The sequence below is a fragment of the Struthio camelus genome, chromosome W, assembly GCF_040807025.1.
Source record: "Struthio camelus isolate bStrCam1 chromosome W, bStrCam1.hap1, whole genome shotgun sequence".
Lineage (NCBI taxonomy): Eukaryota > Metazoa > Chordata > Aves > Struthioniformes > Struthionidae > Struthio > Struthio camelus.
This window is the reverse complement of record NC_090981.1, coordinates 49,410,646-49,433,619: the sequence shown is the minus strand read 5'-3', so window position 1 is coordinate 49,433,619 and position 22,974 is coordinate 49,410,646. Positions and strand designations below refer to the sequence as shown.

Sequence of the window (22,974 nt, the reverse complement as noted above, 5' to 3'; positions counted from 1 at the left end):
TGCTTCATATGAACTAAAACCTAAACACCTCCTCCTCTGTGCCTTCACCTATGCTGGGCTAAATCTGCTTTCACCAGACCAATTGCCTTCCAGTGCTAGGAGAGGAAGCAAAACTTTGAATGAACGAATGAGCGAATGAGCTTTCCTGTGCCTGCTCCCCCAGAACACGGTCTCTCTTCCTCTCTTCCTGTTAAGGCTCAGTGTCAGAAAGCCACATTCAAGATTCATGCTTCCCCACGTGTGAATCCTAGCCGGCAGAGCGAGGAGAGGCAGGTGGGACAGCCTGTTACTCTACTAGTGGGGGACACTGGGCCAGGAGGGCTTGAGGAGTGCCCGTATTGTGCATCTCACATAATGCAATCTTCCACTAATTCCATTTTGTAAGGTGACCTGATTTCAAGGGCCAGGGTGGCTCTAACGTGACTTGTGTGGATGGGTAGCTCCGGGTGGGGGAAGAGGAGGAAGACAGATGCATGATCTTCTGATGATTCATGTGACAGGGAATGGGGAACGCCAAGAGGGTTGGTAAATGACATCATTTGGCTCCAGGTGTCACAATATCTACCACATTACCATCCTCCAGCTTACACTGACCAAGATTCAGGGGCCTGGCTGTTATGCTTACCAGTCATTTTTCTTTGCAGACACCTTCCTGAGCAGCAGAGGAGCGGACTGGAGAGCAGGCAGTGTGATGAAGTCAGCAGTGAGGTACTGAGCACTTGTAGCTCTGAGCTTTCCCACCTGGGGAACTCAGCTGCTGGCCGGGCACTGGCCTCAGGCGGGATAAGGGATTGCAAGCAGACAGATGCCTGGCCCTCTGTTACTTAACTTATTATCCTGCAGTTGTATAAATGCTAGTAAGCACTGGGGCTGTTTCAGATACGTTTTAGATTTTATTTTGGAAAATTACTTGCCTCTGGTGACAGGAAGCTGTCAGTCAGCTTCAGGAAGGCAGAAGGTACAACTGCTATCCTGTGTATGGAGCAAGGGTAGGGAAAAACTGCAGACAGGCCCAACAGTTTCATGGAAATATCTGGAAGAGTTATAATAAGCAAAGACCAAAGGGTGTATAGGTTTATGACATTTTCTTTCATAGTTAAATGCTCAGAAAGAATGAAAGTTAAAAGCCAGTCTATCTGAAAGAAGCTGCAGTATTTCAAAAACATCATTTCTGCCATACAGAAGAATAATCTTTTGGTCTGAAAGGAGATATATAAAATAAATAAACATAAATCGACATAAAGAATGATCACAGGATTCGGACAATGAAATTAGTACTTAGGTCATTAACACTTCTGTGACTCTTATATGAAGAGTATGTTTTAGTTTACACCATTTGCAGTGCTGGCTGATCTGTTGTTTTACAAAGTGCATGTTATATGCATGTAAGTGCATATTTTCTATGACATTTTGTAAGGATCTAAACTGCTGCAGTTCAGTATGCATGGTCTTGACGATGAGAGGTTTAGATGATACTAGTATTCATGAGTTTTGAGAACAGAAGGCTGGATGTCAGAGTAATTAATGTTCACTGCACAAAATAAATACTAATTTGTATAACGGACTCCCCTCTTTCATATAGATGAGCATCTGTATGGAAGCCTCTTCTCTCCCCCATTAGATGAATGCCTTATGTGATTTCCTACAGCGTATCAGCAGGACACAATACTAGCCAGTTTATTTAATTTCAGCAAGAAGGTGCTGTCTGTTCTCATGTATAGACAGTGAATCCCTGGCAGAGACTGAAGTGTGCCATTGCAGTCTCACTTTGCAGTGGTTTACCACGGGCAACAAAGCTTTGCATCCACTGGATGCAATTAACAGCCGCTTCCCCCAGCTCTTTGATTCCTGAAGTAATGGGATGTGCCTCTCTCTCTGTACAGTGATAACCTGTTTCATGAATTGTAGGCATCTCCCTGGCCTGGCAGCAAGAGCGCATCTGTGTCAAGGGACAGCCGGAGGTGGATGAGTGCAGATATTGGAAATTATAACTGGTTCTCTAACATTATGAATGTATTGATTACCTAACAAAATAATCTCTATGTGTGCCTGGACAGGAATGTATCAATCTAGCCCTTTGTCTAGCTTCTCTGTTTAAAAGATAAACATCTGAAGGCAAGTACAGCACACTTTTAAATAGCACGAAGCATTTTTAGGCAAGGAGGTAGATCTGATCTTGCCTGGGCTTCTGGAAGTCCTGCATTAGTGCAGCTATTACTATTTATAAGTAATACAAGGTATTAAAGAGCAGTACAATAACAAATGTTACAAAGAGGCAGTATAATTTTCAAGCCTGGAATGCTCTTTTTGTAACCTGTAGTTGGGAGTAGTTTTCTGATGGGTAGGAGGGAGTAAGGATATGTAGGGAAGGAAGAATTGTTTTATATGAGCAGCAGATGTTGATATGTTTTGTCTGAAAGCGCGCCTGCATTTTTCAATTTTTATAAATTGGACCAGTGAAAAATATTGCCTCTCTGCTTGCTACAAACCTCTGCTTGCTTAGAACAGTAAGATGCACAGGCATTAATATGCTATTTAGAGAAAAGCCACCATGCACTGTGAATTTTGAACAGAGCTTTCTTTGCCTGATGACTAATGGGTTCAGTGTCCCATTACTGTGTGTTGCCTGCTTCTTCTCCCCTTCTGCCTCCCACGCAGCTAGCAGGAAAAGCAACCAGTAAATCACAGATCATCTAATGACCCAGCATTTCTTGCAGTGGTGGTAGAGGTCTCTGTTTCTACAATAGTGGTGGTAGAGGTCTCTGTTTCTTCTTCCCCTTTAATAGTTCCCTTCCTCCTTTAACCTTGCTGGTATTATTTTTGTCTCTTGTCACTGTTTCATACTGCCTTCACTTTTGCTTGATGGCTCTCTGTCTCAGCTGCTCAGGGAGGGGTCCCCGTTGGGCTGGTGCACACCAGTGCTCTTGGGACTTGCTTCAGGCTTTGGGGACTGTTGTGGGAGCAGTGAGGAAAGGTAGACATAAGTCCGCTGCTTTACATGGAGTGTATTTACTTGAGGGTGAAAGGGAGGCAAACACAGACTGCAGCTCACAGCATTTTCTGTGCTTCTGTGGACACAAATTGGACCCTGTCCACTTGGGACAAAGTACACCTGCTGATCAGGGAGCAGATGCTTGGCCAACTGGCCGTGCTACGTGAGCCACAAGATCAGCTAACCGCTGCTTCATTTCAGAAGGAGATTTGGGACTTGGGACCCCGAGTGAATGGAGGCTCTCAATCACAGCTCTAGTGGCAGTGCCTGTGTTTGAGCATGGGCCAAGGCTTCAGGCACAGGCTGCTGCTTAGCAAAAACTATCGCCTGTCTGCAGGCTGCTTGCCACCCCTGTATGAAGCTCTGGCACCACATTCTCCCCATGGACCACATGAAAAACACAGGCGCTAAGCACAAAGGTACAACTTGTGGGAAGCAGACACCCAAAGGCACGGCAGCATCTGTCTTGCCCTTTACTGACTCCTGCCCTTTGTCTTTTTGTAAAGTCAGCGCCTTTGTTCTGGGGCCATCTTGGCTGTACCAGCTAGGACGCTTTGCAGGTGTGCACTGGAAACTGTGTCCACTGCACACAAATTGTTTCTCTTTAAGTCAGCTTGCAGAATCTGTTGCAACAGAGATAATCAAATAATGACTGTTTCCTGCTTTGAGAACATAAAAGCAATACAATTACATTCTTTATAGTAGATTAAGCCATAAGAGGTAAAGACAGGTGTAGGCATCTGAAGACGTAAAATTCAACCATTTAACTTAAAAATGGGCAAAAAAAGAGATATTTATATTTCTATAGAGACCTAAACATGTAGAAAATCTTAATTTGGGGGCTTTTAAAGATATCTTAAATTCATAAATATGGCAGTAGTTACCTAGTAGGGCTAAGATTTATTGAAGCAAAGTCAATCACTTATCAGCGTCTATTCCTTTCAACATATCCCAACTAACAGACTTGTGAAAATAAGCTTTTCATAAATTTTCACTCCATTTTAACTGGCTCTGCTTGCTAATGTTGCAAATGTTATATATCCACAAAAACACAAATATACAACATAATAAATATGCATGTACATCTCTCAGTGCTAAGCACAAAACCAATTAAATGCTGTTACTATTCTGCTGAAATATTTTATTTTTAAAAATAACCATAGCAATAGGCTGAAATATCCATCTCCTCACGTGGAACCAACATAAATCTCCATCAGACCTGCCTGACCTTTTCCAATATTTCCAGTTATTGATTCTGTCAAGTAATCTTTGTATATCTGCCTGGGAGGCACGGGAGGACCGGAGGGTTTTGAAATTAGTAGCAAGTGATTTACTTACCTTTGTGCTGATCAAACACTGATGAGGAACTGAAATCCATTGTGGCCTATCTCATTATTTACAATCAGACCAGACAAATATCATCTCCAGGGTTTCCAGGGAAGAATCCCATATATTACGGTAAACAATATGTTCAATGATAGCTGTCGCCAATCTTCTTGTCAGAGAATTAAACTCGCTTTACGGCTGCAGGTTGTTGTCAAGGCAAGGTCATTATCACTGGCATAATGGCAATGGCATATCTGTTTGTTATGGGCCCTCTTAAAATGATGTCTCCGGAAGTCTAACTGAGCTTGTGAAAAATGTCTTAGCTTCAGAGAATCAAATTGCCCTGAAAGATGCTGCAGATGATCCAGCATCAGCAGCAGAGCGCTGCCCGTAGACAAACAAGCCTCGGAGGGTGAATGGGATTTCACTGTGGCTCACAGAGCATGTGCAGAGCTGCCGGCGCAGTTCGGATACAGGCGTCCTCCCTGCGAGCCGAGCGGCATGCGCTGCGCCGGCAGGCTGTGTTGTTGTACAAGGTGCTTGTAGCACTGTGCATATGCTGTATGTCTGAGGATGATTATTCGAATGAGGCTTTCAGAAATTAGCTGTTTCCTGATTTAACTCCTGAACTGAGAACATAAATAAGCAAACCATTGCTGCCTTAATATATCAATATGTAATTACAATTAGTTAACGTGCAGGGTTTATGAAGGGATAGTTGTCAATAACTGAGAACACATTATCATGCTTGAAGTGGATAGTGGTGGCTTCAGCAACACAGTATAGCAGGTTTAATAATTCACAGTGTATGCTCCAAACGCTTTGGAGCGTTTGGAGTCAAACCAACAGGAGACCCATGTCTTCAGGCTATTTTTTCGATTGGCCTCTGTCTCCTTAAGTTGGGAACTTGGTCTGTGTGCTACTACGGGGAAGGGACCCTGGCTAGCTTTGCCTTTTATTGGGATGTTTCTGTGGCAGAAAAAACAATAAATGGGCTGACTTGGAATTTACTTGGACAAGTGGCTCACCAGCACTGTCTGAGGTCTGGTGGACTGGAAAGTTATAAAAAGTTTACTTAGCACTGGTGCTTTGAAAGAGATACATCACTACAGGTGAATAAGGCAAACTAATATATGAAAATTAAAAAAGGCAAAGCAGTTTGGGCCCACGGGTGTGGAAAGGGCCTACCCTAAAGTTATGCCTAAGCTTGGTCAGCCTAAGAGCTCCTTAGACTTTATTTACTGTATTGATTTTGTTCTGCTGTTATTGATTGATTCCACTGACTACAATGGAAGCTTAGAAAAATAACTTACATACAGACAGTGTAGATACATAAATTTAGGAGCTGAGTCTGGAGCTGATTCACATCCCCCCAAAACACTTCTGAATCTAAATCTAAATGATATGTTTAGAAAGAAGACAGAACGGTCCAGGCAAGTACAGCCTTGTACAGCCTTGTACCTCCTTGTACAGCCTTGAAATTGAAGACCAGAACTGAACTTCTCTGAAATATAACAATGATGTGATCTACTCAAGCATCCTTAGCTGAAGAAAGCTCTACCCAGCCTGTAGTGGGACTGTGGTGATAGAGATTGGTTTTATTTCTTTTCTTTACTACTGACTTGTTTGTATTTTGGCTCATCATCTCAGGCATTTTTATACTGAGGAAGGATCCACCATGTGGTGAATGCTGTCTGTGCACAGATCCAGGAGCAGAGTATTAGTTATGCAGACAGTCAACTCCTAACTGTCAGCTCTTCACCATTAGGGTGGTTCAGCTGGTGACCCTGGCTTTCTCCTGGCTCATGGGACAGTCCCTCTAGTCTAATACGTTGGCTTTGCTCAAGAGCTGCCACTGCTGCTTCCTGCGTGGGGAGAGACTGGAGTTGGAGAAACGTCTCATGCAGAGTCTGTATGTGGTCAAGGGCTTTGAACTGCAAATTATTACCCCTAGATGATTTCAAAAAGACTCGCAAAAATGGCCTTTGCTTTCTACATCTGACAAGAGGTCCTCTGCTCTCTGTGTACAAAGGGCTTCTGATGCTGGGTACTATTGCAGTGTGGGTTATGCATTGTCATCACACGCATAAACTCCTCTTACATATCTGGCCTTTTTCTGCTGCTGCTCTTGTAGGACACTGGCAAGTACACAAGGGATCTACATCCATTCTCACTCATGACGCTGCCAGTGCTTTGGAGAAAGGATGATCTCCTTGATCTGCTTTGCAAAGCGCTGGAACAGCAGTGTCCTCTTCCATACAGAGCACTCCCAGGAGCTAGCACCACAGAGACAGCAACACCAGAAGTAAAATGCTTGTCTGCTTTCTTCTTTGGTGTATTGTAAACCTAAATGTTTACAGCTTCAGTATTGCTTGGTAAACATATAATATAGTGACTAGAAGTCAAAATGAATAAAGGGATAAAATCAATCTTCATTTTCAGTTCATAATAAAATCTATTTATAGTAATTTGATTATAAAGTATTTAAAGTATGATACTATATATAAACTAACTCCTGTTTGGATTTGGAAGTGGAACTAAAGACTCAGCGTTGTGGAGTGATAAAGTTAGCACCAAGCTCACACTTTGTATGGAGAAGTCAGAATCCCACCAAGATGGAAGGACGGGGCTCTGCTGTCTGAAAAGGACTGACCCGGGATCTACCCAAATGAAGACAATCATTTCTCTTAAAATGTCAGTGGATGAACAGGGACTAGAGAATGGAGCATAAAGTTACGGCTAGATCTTAGAGGTTCCTACCTGAAATATAAGACAGAGTGAGGATCCATTCTGTTCTGCTCCCTGCTTTATAAGGCCAAATACATCTTCTGCTAAATCAATGTGACTTTATGCCCTTGCTTCAACGGGGATAAGGTGTCTCCCGTGGTACAACTGTTTTAAATATCACTAGGATCTTGTGAGTAACAAGCCAATAATGCCTGAGAGTTCATCCTGTAATTACAGTAGCACTGTTCACCAGTAACTGGTTTTCTGGGGACTGTTTTCCTAAATGATAATCTATTTCTAATTAACTAAACCAAATTTTTAATTTTTCTCAAACTGAGTATTATGCCCTATTTAGGAAGAGTGGGAAGTATCCCAATGAGTTTATCACTGCCTACCATGCTGTAGCTTTCTTTCTTTACTCTCCAAAGACTTCCTCAGGATATTTTCAGGTCTAAAACTGCGTACAGTAACCCTGGCAGGATATAAGGCCAGTGTATAGCACACGGGAGAGTAGGCCAGTGAGACATACTTGTGGAACAGCAGAAGACAATGGGTGTGGAGATTGCTCAAGGCAGGAGAGTCCAGGGGAGTCCATGTAGATGTGTGTGTTCTGGGTACACATCTGTGTCTGTGATGCTACAGAGCCAGAGCTGGGGCAGGTGTCATGTTTGTGGTATTACATGGGTAGAGGGAAATTTATGTTCGAACTTTTGCTTTCTTTAAAAAAAATTTTTTTTTTGGTATTGTTTGCCCTACAAGATAACATAAGGGGAAAAAAGTTGTTTGTACCAGGTCAGATCAAAAGTTTGTCTAGCCCAGTAACCATAGCGTCTAACTAGTACTCACCAGCAGATATCCAGTGAATTGCAGGAAAGCAAGGCAAGCATGTGATGATATTTCCGCAAAGTACTCCCCCAGTCTTCAGCATTTTTCAGATCGTGGCCCTCCTGGTAGTTGCAGAATGAACCCTCTTTAAAGCAGTCATGTAATTCTGTGGAATTCCAGTAGATGGTGGAATTTGATCAACGCTTGATTCTTTGAACTAGTAGAAGCAGTTCTAAAGAGAGATGCTTGCATTGCATTTCTATTAAATCTTTTTAAATGGAGGAAGAAAAGTTTATTTGTGGGAAACAGGCAATCTCTGACATTATGCAGTACATTAAGAATGTCTGTAAATTAATGAAGTCCCATTCTAGATATCATATAACAATGCACAGCATTGCTAATCAGCTGTCCAAGAATGATGAGCTCTGAGAGTCTCTCTATAAACCTTTGTGATAGTCAATTTTTATTGATAAAGTAAGTGAAAAGCTGAACACACATTTTTACCTCTTAAACTCCAAAATGCTATATCTTAAGTCGGAAAAATCTAGTCATTTAGAGGTATATAGGAAATTACAGGTGGCCTGAGAACAGTATCAGGAAGAACGGAGCAAAATGACAAAAAGAGTCCAACTGGTGTGTGTGTGTATAGTTGAAATGAGAAGGACAAAGCCACCCTCTTCAGCCACCCTCTTCACCCTCACAGCATCAGGAGAAGGCGGCTGCTCAGTGCCCCGTTTTCCCTAGTGGATCGGGACATTCACGTTTGGAATCCTGGTCTTGCTGTGACACTGATATGCCGGGTCTATTAAGTCAAGTCCTCTTTGAACTGTACTTGGATTAATCATACCTGAGGGCTACTTGAACCTCATTTCAAGGCTATTGGCACTATTCTCCTTTCATGTGTTTGCTACAACAGTTTTGCTGTAAACCACAGAAAGAGGCTAGTCAGGAATGTGTCAGTGACCCTAGAAGCCCTACCTACTATAAGCAGGGGTTGTATCCAGATTGTGCAATGGGACACTTGGATGGCATTACTAGGCACTGTAACAAATCCAGACAGCACGACTGAACAGAAAATTTGAGCGAGGAATTCAGTTCTTAGAGGAAATGGTTAATAAGGAAACTAGCTCATCCCCTACTTCTGGGCACTTTCATATTACGTGAAAGGCAAATATAAAGCATCCAGTCCAGTCAGCTTTGATGGTAGAAACAACAGGAATCTGTATATTGTGTCATAGGATTATTATATCGCTAGAATTCCCTCTGTTCTTCATTAATGCTTACAATATACTGATATCAGTCACCCACCCTTCCTATTTTTCTGCCGCAACCATGGAAGCACATGACTTCTTTCTAGTCCTGTTTCTTTGACTGTCTTTCTGTGCCTGTTAACACACAAATCAAAGGAGACTAATAAGATTAAATTCCACACCTATATCTTTGTTTAGTGTTCTTTCTAAGGATTTCAGTTTCATATCACAGTGATGTTTCTGTGCCAGAATAATTCCTGGTCTTTGGAAAGGTGGGCACTCTTGTCCGACCCATGAAAGCCCAGACAGCACCTTCAGTCCTCACCCAGACATCTCACCACTGGGCTGCAGATGTTCCATATTTCAGGGAAACTAATTAGAATAGTGGAAAGGTTATCATGACACGGCTACAACCGGTGACAATTCGATTTATATATATGAAAAATAAATTGCTGGGAAAAATAATAACGAGAACAAAACCATTTTGACTGGGCCACGCTGGAACTGCAGATGTCATTTAAAATAAGCTGAGCATCAGATTTTATACAGCTCCAGGAGAAAAGCTTTTTGTTTCGTCCGTTCACAAACCTTGTTATTGTCCTATGCAATTTTCGTTTTTATGACTACAACCTGGAACCAGTTTACCTTTTCAGTTGCTGATCATTTTCCTACCATACATAAACTCCAAGCAGAAGTAGGTATAATGGCAATGATATATGCCAAATCGTTACTTGTATAACCTTATCAATGACCAGTTTAATCCAAATGTAAATGGGTAAATAGCACAGCTGCATAATGTTGCAGCAAAAGCTGCTCCTCTGACTCTCTTTAGTGCAGTTACAATGAGGCATGTCATGTGGAATGAATGAGCTGATGATCTTTGTCTTTTTGTGTTTGGGGTAATCAAAGATATGCGTCTGTTAAGTTTTTGATTAGCAGTATCTTACAGTTCATGGCAAAGGTATGTCTGAGCCTCAAAGATAGGAAAAAATAGGTGCCTACAACATACAAACTGCAAACTCCAGCCAGAAGGGCTTAGTCCAGCATTCTCTGCATACTCAGAACTCCTGCTGATATCTCATCCTAGATTACTAGCTGTACTTCAGGTTTGCAAGGTGACAAGTGCATTAGTAGTAACTGGGCACAGAGGATCTGGTATTATTATATTTACTTGGAAGAGACAATTTAACCCTGTTGCGATCCCAAGGCTTTCCAGTCTACTGAGACAAGATATAGAAATGTCAGGAAAAGACACCACAAAGTGCCCTGTGAAGGCTTTCAGAAGGCCAGAGCAGGGTCACAGACCAGGCTAGCAGGCCAGAGAATAGCATCAAGGACTTCCAAGCGACAGTGATGTGCCAGTGCTCAAGTCACTGGATATCGCGGCTGTGGGAGCAAGGATGGTCTTATAGGTTAAATACTGAGTTGGGAGATTTGTGTTCTGCCACAAGTCTGGTCTCATAGGCTCTGCTGCTCTGGTTTACTGGCAGATTGTAAGTGGAACTAATAATAATAATAATAGTCATCAGATATTCTTTGAAAGCAAGCGTGAAAGATGTACATACAGAACTGATATGATTTTTAAAAGCTTAAATGAATGTTTGCAAGAGGGTTGTTGCAACATTTGCTCATTTCTTACTGTGATCTCTGTAGTCAGCGTGCAACAAGAAAGCGTAAACCGTAGTTTGCTGCTTTCAAGTGGATTTTATATAAAGTAATTTTTGAGTCTCAGAGGACCTTTCTGAGATTACAAATCCATTCAAAGTGGGTCAAAGTGTGGCCTTAAACTATGTGGAAACTTAACTGGCAACAGAACTGGAAGCTCTCTGGGACCACTTGAAAACTCTGTGTATGTTTATTCTGCATATGATGGACAGGCACGAACGTGCTGTATTTGTGCTCTGACACAAAGACAAGTCTGCTTTGTTAGCTCAAGCTCAGCACCATGTTAATGCAGTCATACAACACTTTTCAGCTTGGAGTATCTGTCTACAATATCTTATATATATACATGGGAAAAACAGCAAAAGGAGGAACTTTTCCTCTCCAGATGTAATTGAAACTTCCAGATATGTTTGTCAGAAGATAATTCACAGATTAAGCACTGTAAATATTTCCATAAACAGTCCCGTGTGGCAGACTGAGTTCAGCATGATATGAACTGGAGAAGTACCCCGGGTATGACATCATTGACATTTTAGATCACTTCTGAAAAAGGCCAATTTCTTCTTGCCTTCACAGAGATGTCCAGGAATAGGAACAGAAGAGTGGAAGAGAGGAGATGCCAAAGGTGCCTCTAGCAACTGCAACTTGAACAAAAAGCTGGAAGGACTGCAGTCCCCCTGTTCAGAAAACAGCGTGAGCTGCTCCTTTATGGTTCGCTCAAGGATACGTGGCGCCCCAAATAAGGAGGGAGGATGTAGGGCTGTGGCTTTCCCCTTTGGTCTCCGTGGGGATAGTAAAAGCATGGCGATGTAAAGCTGCCGCAGTGTAAGCAGCGCAGCTTTGTCCAGCTCCAAATACAGGAGCTTGCCCACACGACGTAACCAAGCCATACAATCAAACCTTGCAACGGTACAGTTTGACCTGAGGCAGTAATTAGCTTGGCGCCTGGGGGAGCGCAGCGCCTGACCCAGCGCGCAGTGAGTGCACAGCGCGCTGCATTGTCTTACGCTTTCTGTGGCACAATAGGTGACAGGCGAAACCACGAGACTTCCTCCCCACCCTGCGGAGCCCGCGTTAGGCGTGGTTCTCCAAAGATTAAATAAGCACAGACCTTCCTGGCAAAATTGTCACTCTGCTGATTTTCAGAGAGGGAAACATTTTTCAGTCTGGTGAGGCAAACTTAAAAGTAAAAAAAAAAAACTTCCTGGAAAAGAGCAGAAACAAGTATTGGCTAGGCAAAAGGTGAGAATGAATGTATAGTCCCTTGGCAGCGATGCCCCCCCCCCCCAGATGCACACACACAGGCATCACGGCTTCTTTCAATATGTGGCTGGTAGGGAAATGTCTTTTCTGTAGGTATGTGGCTAAGCCGGCTTTCATGACAGAAACTGTCAGGGACTGAAATGCAGTATTTGCTGGCCCACCCTGGGCGGAGCAGAGCTCCTCGGGTGCAGGACGCGCTCGTGGCCGGCTGGTGTCAGAGATGCTCCTTCGCTGGCCGGCAGCGGCCCGGCGCGGAGCTGATGCGGCCGGGGGAGCGGGGAGCCTGCCGGCCGCAGGGCCTCAGGGCGCTCGTCTCATGCGTGGCTCACGCACCGAGCTTCTGCCCGGGGCTGTGCTGAAGCATGTTGCTTACCCTAAAGGTCTCTTGAGTCATATGCGTTTCTGTGTCAAATCTTTACCTAGCTGAGGTGTCTGTTCTCCGGTGTGTTTGTGACAGCAGGGAAGCGCGCAGAAGGACGCAGGCATTCCCCATGCCCTCATTAATTCTGTTTTTCCTGACTAACAGGCTGTGTCGGGTTGCTCAGTTAGGTTTCCGATCACCTGTTGTACGTGCCACTAGCTGGTGGCTTTGGTACAGCGGCGCAAGAGCGCATCCCAAGCCTGCCTCTGGGAGCTCAGCTGCCCGCGGTCTCCCCTCGCAGCGTGAAAGCACCTGCTGGGTGCAAATCACGTGCTTTCCTGAACAGAGCAAAACAACAGGCTCCAGTAACACCCATCCTGGAAGTCCTTTGGAAACAAGATTCGCGGGAGGGCAGGCGGAGAGCAGCGGGCTGCCTGCAGCCTGTGCAACGCACGTGTCCGCAGCGCCAGCGAAGTGGCTGCGCCACGGCGCTTGAGGCAGTCCACACCGCTGTGTTTGAGTCTTTGTTTGCATGGACCAACGTGGGGACGGATCCTGGCTTCCCTGCTTTATGTCGAACTGTTGCAGCCCGGTCTCACTCATTCGGAGTTTTGAGGCAGCACCGCAATATCCAGCAACAGAAGGACAAGGGATGCAGGGAAGTTGTACAAAGGAAGCGATGACTGTTTTCTCACTAGCTCAGGCACTAAAATAAATACCCTACAGACCCATCCCTTCACCTCTCACAGAGTCTTTGCAAGACAACTTGAAACTTCCAAGCAATTTTCAAGAAAACAAGCAAGAGAGTAAAAATGGTTTTCTGAATAAAGATAGAAGCATTTTAAAGTTCCTTGAGCATGTTTCTGTTCTGCATTTTGTGAGACTCAAATTATTTTGAAATCATAATGCTTTCACACATTAGCTTGTTCTTTCCTGACTCGAGCCCCTTTGGGAGTCTGCAAATCCTAAGCTATTGATTATAACATTATCAGGAGTGGATAGGGCAATACAGAAGTAAATGTAACAAGTACTGTAATTATTGGAAAAGAGACAGTCTTACAGAATAGGCCAAGATATTTTTACATATAGGAAGAGGGGTGCCTGATTTGTTGTGTGTTAGCATTCAAATTATTTGAATAGTAGAGAAAGTCCTTTACAAATATTTTTCTGTTTCAGAATTGTAGTTTGCTATGACTTGCAGGGTTATCAGTTACCCACTGTTACCTTGACAGCTACATGAACATGAAACTGTCATGTCTGCAAATCCTGAAAGTGTTATGATTCTCCATATGCATGAATGAGAAAATAGAGCTGATCTTTATTATTCTGCTGTGTTTCCAGAAGTGAAAAGTACACACTACTCTTCCAGGATAACTCTATCCCTACAGGAAGTAATACAAGCAAGGCTGTGGCTTTACAATTCCACTGAAGCATCTGGCAAGTAAATTTTGTTATACACAGTACCCTTAGATGACCACTCAAACCAGATGAACAACAAATAGCTTAAATTCATTTGCCAACTTTGGCAATACACACACACACACACACACACACACACACACACACACACACACACAGACATTGTATTTATGTGCAAATGCACAGTAAGGCCTTTATTAATCTTGAGCTGGAAGTTAAAATAGGTTACAGGAGAAATTCACCAACAAAGATATTAGAATGGACTCAGACACAGAAAAAATAGATCTGTATAAAATAAAGCCTGATAACAGACAACCTTATACTGAACTTGTTTAATCCAGGAGCAGATTTACTGGTGGATGATGGGGAGGGGGATGGAGACTAGCCCTCCATGTGGCACATGCTTCGAGTCACGTGGAAAGGGAGCAGCTGTGCAGCCTCTCCAATCTGTCCCATGGCTGTGGTGAGCTCTGCTTAATCCGTGGCAGATTTATAACTTGGCCCAGGTGGGACCATGTGAAAGCAGTCCATCAGAACTCTACAGCCAGGAGCAATTGTTTAAAATTAAGACCATGATCATAGAGATGCACCCTTGGATCAATTAATAAAACTCCTGCGTGACTCTGTACCAGCCTGGAAGGACAACTTGTCTGAAGAGGGCTTTCGTGAGGTCCAGTCCATGTGACATGATGACAAAGGCACTGAGGGCCTTTAGCCTCAAAGAGACCGAGACTACAGGAACTACCATATTTATGAGACCAACAGGCCATGTCCTCTTGTATCCTTTCTCGAACCACGGTCAGCAGCATGTGCTGAGAAGTGTAGGAACAGAGCATGTGTAGAAAAATACTTCTCTGCTATGCTTTCCCAGTTTCTAGCAATCAGTGTTTTACAGACTTACTGTGCTGGAAGTCATGCCCAGATTATCACGGATAACTGTAATCAGTGGATCTATTCTTCATTAGTTTATCTATCTATCTGTTGTGTTGTTGAACTTACATATGCTTTTACCCTCTACCTCATGCTGAATTACATGGTTAAAGATGTTGTGCCCAGTAATCTTGTACTCTCAGAAATGGCAAGTGTTATTCTCTGCAGTATTCCTGACTTTATATCTATCTTTTTATTTCTATCAGTGGTGCTTAGAGACCTGCATTCCACCGAGGTGCTGGGCCCAGCTCCTTCTACATAATGTGGCTTGAACCAGCAGCGAGTGCAGATGTTCTGAGATTAGTGGAAGTTTGCAATAGTGATGAACAGCAAAATGATGATTTCTTCCAGTAGAAGCAAATGGATATTTTCTTTGTCAAATTTTTACAACTGAGAACCATGAAATGAGATAAACTGAGGGAAGTTATGGAAAGACCCTCCTGGAAGAGATAATTCTGTGACAGAGGGAAAGGGATACAGATATTTCTATGACCATTTTCTAGGCGAACACAAGGTCAGCTGCTTAAACATGGGGGATAGATTTATCTAAGAGCTTCTCCTTTTGAATCAATGTTGAATCAGTGTTGAATTTAGGCCAGTAATTAGTAAAATAAATTAAAAAAGGCAGCCGCAGGTTATACTACAAAAAAACTGTCATTAATATCTGACATAATGGCAGAAAAGCTTATGAAGTATCTTGGCGCAGGTTTGCTTTTCCTGTACTAGGAGGGTACTCAAGAGAGGAGAGAAGATAAAGTTCTTTCTTAGACTGTAAAGAGGCTAGAAAGCTTAACATACTTAAAATTGCTTAGCAAACATCAGCAAACTCTAGCTTACAGTAAGGCCGTTTCTGTGCAATCTGCTGCCACATTTTGCTTTGGGCAGGGAAGACAGCGTTTCACGGTGCTGGTTGTCAAAGGCGGAATAAATATACACTAAAGTGTCAGTGGGCCACCCACTTTGTGGAAGAAAGTATATCGTCATGATGCCTTTTGTAGCAGAGCAAGTAGAGCCACAGTGACAAGAGGTGCAGGGGATATGGTATGTTGCTTGTTTTATGGGATATAATACTCCTCAAGCTTTAATTCTCTTTGTTGCACAAAAGTTGACACTTCAGTTAATTTGGTGTTCTCGTCAATATTTCGCCCTCTTGGGTGCTGAACACCTCTCTCTATTTCTCAGTATATAATGGCCAACCTAGTATGTATGTATTGTTGAGACCTGTCTAATACATAATATGCTTATTTGAAAAGCTACTGCAGGCATGAAGGATGGTGCAGTTGCCTAAAAAACTACTGTGAAGTCTCCTGTTTCCTTTTATATAACTCTATTTGTCAAGCTCCCTCAGATGTAAAATGTATTATTTTATTACTTGAGAACAATTAAAAATCCAGATTTTCTTTGGCTCTATGTTTTTACTCATCCCATTAAATGTTGGTCACCTGGACATTTTAATCAGGATTATGGTGTCTAATGAGATTAGTTAGATAACACTTCTTGTTAATTAGGGTAGCGTATCCACTAGACTTTTTCTGAAGAGCATATTGATGCTTGAAGCAGAATGCTTGGGAGGACAAATGACTATGTAAGACCAAGGTCAGAGGTAGGATCCTGCAGGGTGTATGAGAATGCAGACTTGAGTGTTACATGGCAATGTTTTTAACTAGCATATTAAAAAGGCATTAATAGAAAAAAACTAGACCTTTTTATAAGAATAATTGTATCTTTTGAATCTGAGAAAAGGATGTGCTATAGGGAAAATAAAAAATAAAATGACATTGAGAAAGCTCATTTAAAAAATGTTAGAAAATAGCTAACTAATCTGTTACTCTGAATAGTTCTGAGTTGGAGATGCGTGCATTCTGCCAGGCACCATAACTGCTTGAGAGAGTTTCAATGGGCTGCACTTGTGACCCATATATATTTTCTATCTGTTTAGGGTTTTCCATAATCTTAAGTCCAGAATTTTCTGTGGTTCCCAAGAAGCCAGAAAAGAAAGAGGTCCTGATTCTTTACTTAGAAAGAAAATTCAGAATAGTGGGATGAAACATAGTATAGTAAATGCAGGCTGGATATCTGGAAAGATGTCGTGATAGTAAGATAAATTAGACTGTAAAAGAGTCTGTTGAAAGCCAGAGAGTCATTTAAACTAGGCAGAACAAAGCAGCCTGACATATACTGTAGAGAACAACCCTACACTCACAGGGGAGAGACAAGATGATATCATAGGTCTTTTCCATCATTTATTTTCTAATGTCTATAATCTGTGATAAAACATACTTTTATGGAGATGGGCCAATGTTTTTAAGCCTAGACACTGACACTTGGATCTAGTTTAAAGAAGTATACATAATCAGTCACAGGGAACCTTTCCAAAACTCTAAGATATGATACAAAAGGAGCTCAGAAGTTACTGTGTTGAATAGACAGACCATGCTTAAAAAAGCAGGAGCTGCCCAGGAGCCTGTGTTTGTACAGAATTGCACCTGAGAGCTCTATTTTCTGTTGCCTGCTGTGTATGTATTACCATAACAGAAATAATAATGATTAGAAATAATAGGGTGTTGTTTTTGTGATATTGATAACTGAATCTAAAGCCTCTGACCAAACCTGCATGTGGATCTTGCAAACCATGGTACAGTTTTAGAATCTATGAAAAAAAGATTTTGTAGTACCAGAGTTCATCCTTTCCAGAGCCATGAGACGGCACATCCACCATTTTCCAGTGTCATAAGAATTGACACCATCAGCTGCCGAGAAAAAATGGCTTTTGCTTGCCAAACATGACCAGCATAATCATAATGTTATCTACTGGACTGAATATACAATGTACATGAGAATGAGAATATACAATAAACTTGTATTTTTTTGCTCATAATATAATATCAGTATTTTCTCCTCGGCATTATAGACAGCAATTACAAGTATCAAAGGCAATATGTACTGCAGCTAACCATACACAAAACTTCCTTACACTCTTTATATTGATTCTTTTCCTTTATTAAATGAAATCTAACATGTACAAGCAGAACCTAATTAAAGAAAATTATGTTTGTCTTGCATAAAACTAACCAGTTCTATAAAATCTATTTGAGGATAAAGAAGAACTGGTAATTAAACATAAGCACAGCCAGTCAAGGAATGAAAGTTCCAGGCTATGTATTTACAGTGGAAAGAGATCATATTTTGTTAGGGTGGAGTCTTCCAAAGCATTCAGCCCAGATTCAGACAGCCATGTAAGCCTGAAGTCCATCCAAGTCCTTTCCCTACTACTTTCTGTTTATTGGCTTCAGCTCTTCATAAGTGTCTAGTCAATATGAAAGACAAAGGTGAGAGACTTAGATGTAACTTTCGCCGTGTGAATTCAGAGCTATCTCTTCTCCCACTTAGATCAATAAGAGGTGTACATTGATTTAAGAGGGAGTAATACAACACGTTTTTTAAAATCTCACTCATGGCATAGATGTAATGCATATCTTGTTTTATTTCTGAAATACCAGGTCTGGACCGCTGCAGGAGGCAGTATGAAGGATCAGCAGTGTTGCTTGGCATGGCGTTCACTGAGGGTCATAGCACTCATCTTCTACTCTGGCTAAACCTCTGTCGTATGATTCAGCAGCGTGAGTCACAGGTTACTTTCTGAAACAGGCTAACCATTCTTATCCTTCTCAGAGTATTTAATTTGGATCATAATACTCTATTATCAACTTTGCAAGCTACAAGTACAAAGTGGTTGGTTAGCGTTTCACTGTCTGCATGTATCTATTTACCTAATAAAAACTACACAATATTGCTAAAAATAATTCAGATAGATAGAAAAGATTGAGCCTCATCATCTCAGTTATTTAGAGTCTGATTTTATGTTTTCACTCTATTTCAGTTCCAGTACCAGTGAGATACCTTAAAAATTATTTGTTGTTTTGTTCTTACTTTTCCAGTAAAAGAGTAGCGCCAGAATCAAATGCGTTCATATATTAGTGGGATTTAAAGGTGTTTTCCCTGACCTACCTATCACAACATAGCTAACCATAAAATGTGTGCGTTTCAGCTTGTCATTGCCTGAGAAACACTTAGCAGTTGCTGTATTTCAGAGTGGAGAATCCCTGAATTCCCTCAGAAGTTGCAGCTGATACAGAGTACAGATAAGTTAATAACGCCACACTCAGGGGACACATGACAAACAAAGTCGCAGATGTAAACCCTGGACTGACTTCCACGTGTTTCTTGGAAGCCATTCAAAAGGTTGATTATAACCTACTGAGCCTCGTGCTATAGCCTTTGAGAGATAATTGAGTTTCAGTATGTTGTGGTGGCCTCTGTTTTTTCAGCCCTTGTCTGAGGAGGATGAGGAATATTTTAGCTCAGCTTAACTTCAAATAGGGAGGGGCAACACTGTTCGTGTATTTGGTGATGTGGTTTACACCAGGTTTATGGCATCTGGCTCACACAGTCAAAGCGAAGGGCAATTTCAAGATGTCAAGATACATGAGCAAAATTTATTGCAGAAAGAATGTGAGCTGGCACTTGCATTAGTGCTTCCTAGTAATTAATAGCATATCTACAATCTTGCTGGCTCTTGTAACAATCTCCAGGCTTGAGCCAGAGCTTCTGCTTTCCTTTCTGCCTGTCCCGACTTTAAGTAACTATCACATCCCACCCTTCCGAGCAGTTGTGGAGGAGACTGTTTTGGCTGGAATTAGACAGCCCCAGATGGTACTCTAATGCTCAACACCTGCTATGACTCCTTTAGTTCTCGTTATCTCTGCCACAGCTTTATACATGCCTTTTAGCAGTTTGTTCAGTGGAGGAGGGAAAGGGAGGAAGACTCACCATGGAGCTCAAAGCAAAGACAGGGTTATGGAATTTGCTCTGCATTTCCCTGACACACAGTTTGCACCATAGTGAGTGTGAAGACTCTGGGAGCCATGGTCCACTCCCTTGACTGAGTTATTTCTTTTGCATACTGATCTAACAGAAACTGAACACTTGTATCTCAACAGAAATACTTTATTTGGCTACCATGGCTCCTCTGAAACTAAAAAATATTTCATGGATTTACTTTTCCATACTCCCTGCATTGCTGCAGTTATTGAAGACATTGTGAGCAACCATCACTGAAAGACTTTGCCAAAATTATATTTATGAAATAGCTCCATGTTGACGTTAGTTTTAATGAGAAGATCACATCTGTACAGCTGCCTTTTAAAGCATCTTTCAATAGGTACCTGAAAGCTCTGTTTGGCTAGACTACATCTTTCCCACCAAGTGCTGAGGATGCAACTGATATTGCTATGGCTTACGGAGAGGAGATTGAAGCAATAACGCAGCTGCTTCCTGAGGTGGTCATAGAAAGATCAGCTTAGTGGACCTGACCTGAGTTATAATTAAAGTATTCTATTCTATTCTATGGATCTGTGGTTGGGACTGATAAACAGGGAGATGTCTGTCTGGTTCTCCTAATAGACCTAGTTTAGTGATATCTGAAGTTTGCCAGATTGATTTTATTTCAAGGGGATATACATTTATCATTCCTCCTGGCCAAACAGTGTCTCCAGAGCAGGCCAGACCCTCAGTTACTGCAAACCAGGATAGCATCACTAAAACTATTTTACCCAAAATGAAAAGCTGGGGTCACCTGAAATGTGCCAGGTTTGACATACAACAGTTTGTGGATGAAATGTGCCCTTGACATCTGAACCTAATAACATTCTGAAAAGGAACAGGCTGTCTGCAATCAATTTTGACTGCATTCTGTGCACATTGGCAAAAGGATAGCAATCCACAAAACAAATACACATTCTTAACTAGCACAGGGAAAAAAAGGGCCACAGGATCAGGAGACTGTGACATGCTTTCAGGGCATCTGTTACATTTTCAGTACACATTATCTGATCCCCTGCTAGCGGATCCAAATATCTGATTGTTGGAGACAGCTCAAACAAGTTTTAATCAATAAATTAAGAAATGTGTTGAGAAGAAATTTGGCATAAGAACTTTAGTTCCATCAGAAAGCAGTCATTGCCTGGTTTTATGATTCCCAGTGCTCAAGATGGTGTGTGAAATGGTAGAATATCTTTTATAGCCAGTGTGATACTTTAATATCAAGAAACACTAAAACAACAAGTTTCAATATCTGCTCAGAATAAGTCTCTTTAGACCATGGAGTTTGTTATTTTTGATCATTTTACAAATCCTTTATGGGAAAAAATATTTTCCCTCCATACATTATACTCCAATGAAAGTATTTTGCGCAGACCAGGACATTAGACAATATTGCCTGTATACATATATAGTGTAGTAAAGTCACGAAGGGGTTGTCAGGTGGTATTCTTTCAGAGTTCTCCATTTTATTTGCCTCAGAAGTGGTCGTAGCATGTCATTAAGATTATATCAGCCACACTGGATATAATCAGGGTTACTTGTTGATGAGTACTGGTGGTGTGTATCATGGTGGAGACGTATAAGCATAGCGCTCAACTAATTTACTCTCAGATTCCTGTCGGGGAAAATTAATGACTCCCATGACTAATTATGATGCAAGAAAGCATCCAGCCACTGCTGTAATAGAAGACTCTTTACTTAGGCAATAATCATGCAGAAGGACATGTTTGGTAGCCAGACAACTTACTTTTTGTTATCTCTCCTGAGCAGAATAAATTCTTGAGGCCGAGTTTCTTTCATGGAACCAGGCACTGGTGTTGGGCTGACATGCTGGAAGGAAGAGATTGCTTTGCATGGCTTGTAACTCTCTTTATGTCAGGATAAGTATGTGCTTACATATAAAGCATATTACACTTAGAATTCCATGGATGGGATCCATCTGACTAAACTATGCTGTAGATATTTATTTGCGCTATAGATACCAACTTCTGAGTGAGTCATGCTGGAGTCTGTTATAGTCAAGAGAAAAACAGATGCTACTAGCACATAATTCATCTCATCCTAAAGTAAATGTCAAAAATAGGTCAAATGGATGGCACCCTTAAAGTGCTATGTAGGGATACATGAGAAATATATGGAATACAGTTATTGTTGGGAAAAGAGGAAGGAGTTCATGTGCTTGTTTTACATGACTTGGAAGTGAAATGAAATCTGGTCCTTCTAAACTGTCAGCACTAAATTACTCATAGGTCTTCAGTCCTCCAGGGGCCCCACTGATTTCCAGTCCCAGTTCTGGTGTCTCAATACACTCGTACTGTATGAGTAAGACATAGACTCTATAAATGTCTATGGAAATACCCCTTTTTAAGAACTGACATCAGTGCAACGTCATTCATGCATTTTTTACTATTTCAAATATTCTGCCAAATTCTGGGGATGTTATCCAGGTCCTCTGAAGGCAAATAGGATCTCCCACCTAGTTCAATGTATTGTGGGTGATCAAATCTAAAATATAAAACTACAGCCTCAAAAGTGAACTCTAGAGCTCCTCAGTGAGTATTAATTTTATCCACATTGTATTGTGCTAGCGGTTTTCTTTCTTGGTCACATGTTGCTGTTTATACAGGCTTTTGCTTAAATATAGTTTAATCCTGTGCTCTTTTTCCAGCTCCTGTGCCAAAAAAAATCCATGACCATGAACTATATAGGTTTGCCTTTTAATAAGGTTAAGTCAGTTGAGCAAAGTTAAGATTACTGGCAGGCCTGGTAAGACTGAAACACTTGAAGTCATGTTATCTGTTATCACTGAAGTCACATGTGAAATACAAGCATCTCCTGGAAGGTGTTTGTGAATTTCCAGAACAGCTTGATAAAAGTTACCTTGCATTTAGCTTATAGTCCAAGCCAAGCTAACCCTGTCTCCCTGGAAGTAGTTTTTTGACCTTCCATACACGCATAACCTTTTCACTTTGTCATAAAGTCATTAAGTTCAAAGATCTCACTATCTGAAGACAAATTCCACAATGCCAATAGGCTATTTGTTCTCATGTGAACCTCATCTTCTCAAGGTTATCGTGACTTATGCTAATAGATTTCTGGGATGTTCTTACGTTTGTTCAGTTTTATAGTTTTATCACATTTTTGGCAAACAGTTTTAGTATTTATAAAATACATTGTGTTTACATGTACATTACTATTCTTTTCTCCTGACAATTGTTTCCAATTTCCCCATTTTTAATTATCATCTTGAGGGCCTGCCACAACCAGATCACTTGCTTCTTGATTACTACTAGGTCTGTTAGCAAGCTCTTCCTGACAGACTGCACCCTCATTAG

At 41.6% G+C, this 22,974-nt stretch overlaps 1 protein-coding gene and 1 long non-coding RNA gene across 35 annotated transcripts in view; one reads left to right on the top strand and one right to left on the bottom strand.

Moving 5' to 3' along the window:
• LOC138064118 (ankyrin repeat domain-containing protein 55-like) overlaps nucleotides 1–22,974 on the bottom strand; it is a 133,767-nt gene that overhangs the window by 47,994 nt on the left and 62,799 nt on the right. For 16 of the 34 annotated variants that reach the window (XR_011137371.1, XM_068925239.1, XM_068925224.1 and 13 more), the window contains 2 exons: nucleotides 21,387–21,469; nucleotides 7,892–8,036 (listed from right to left, as the gene is read on the bottom strand). The exons of 4 other annotated variants lie outside the window; for them this stretch is intronic. Coding sequence is in view for 28 of the 30 variants with exons in the window: in XM_068925239.1 (XP_068781340.1) it covers nucleotides 7,892–7,973 (82 nt within the window). In the remaining 2 variants the exon portion in view is untranslated. Of the gene's footprint in view, nucleotides 1–914; nucleotides 1,034–4,330; nucleotides 5,004–7,891; nucleotides 8,103–21,386; nucleotides 21,470–22,974 lie in introns of those variants that run through there. 14 more of the 34 variants (XM_068925217.1, XM_068925230.1, XM_068925219.1 and 11 more) reach the window with 4 other exon arrangements.
• On the top strand, nucleotides 86–21,465 carry LOC138064120 (uncharacterized). The gene is made up of 3 exons (XR_011137376.1): nucleotides 86–273; nucleotides 645–708; nucleotides 11,362–21,465. It is a non-coding gene; the product is annotated as an uncharacterized lncRNA (long non-coding RNA).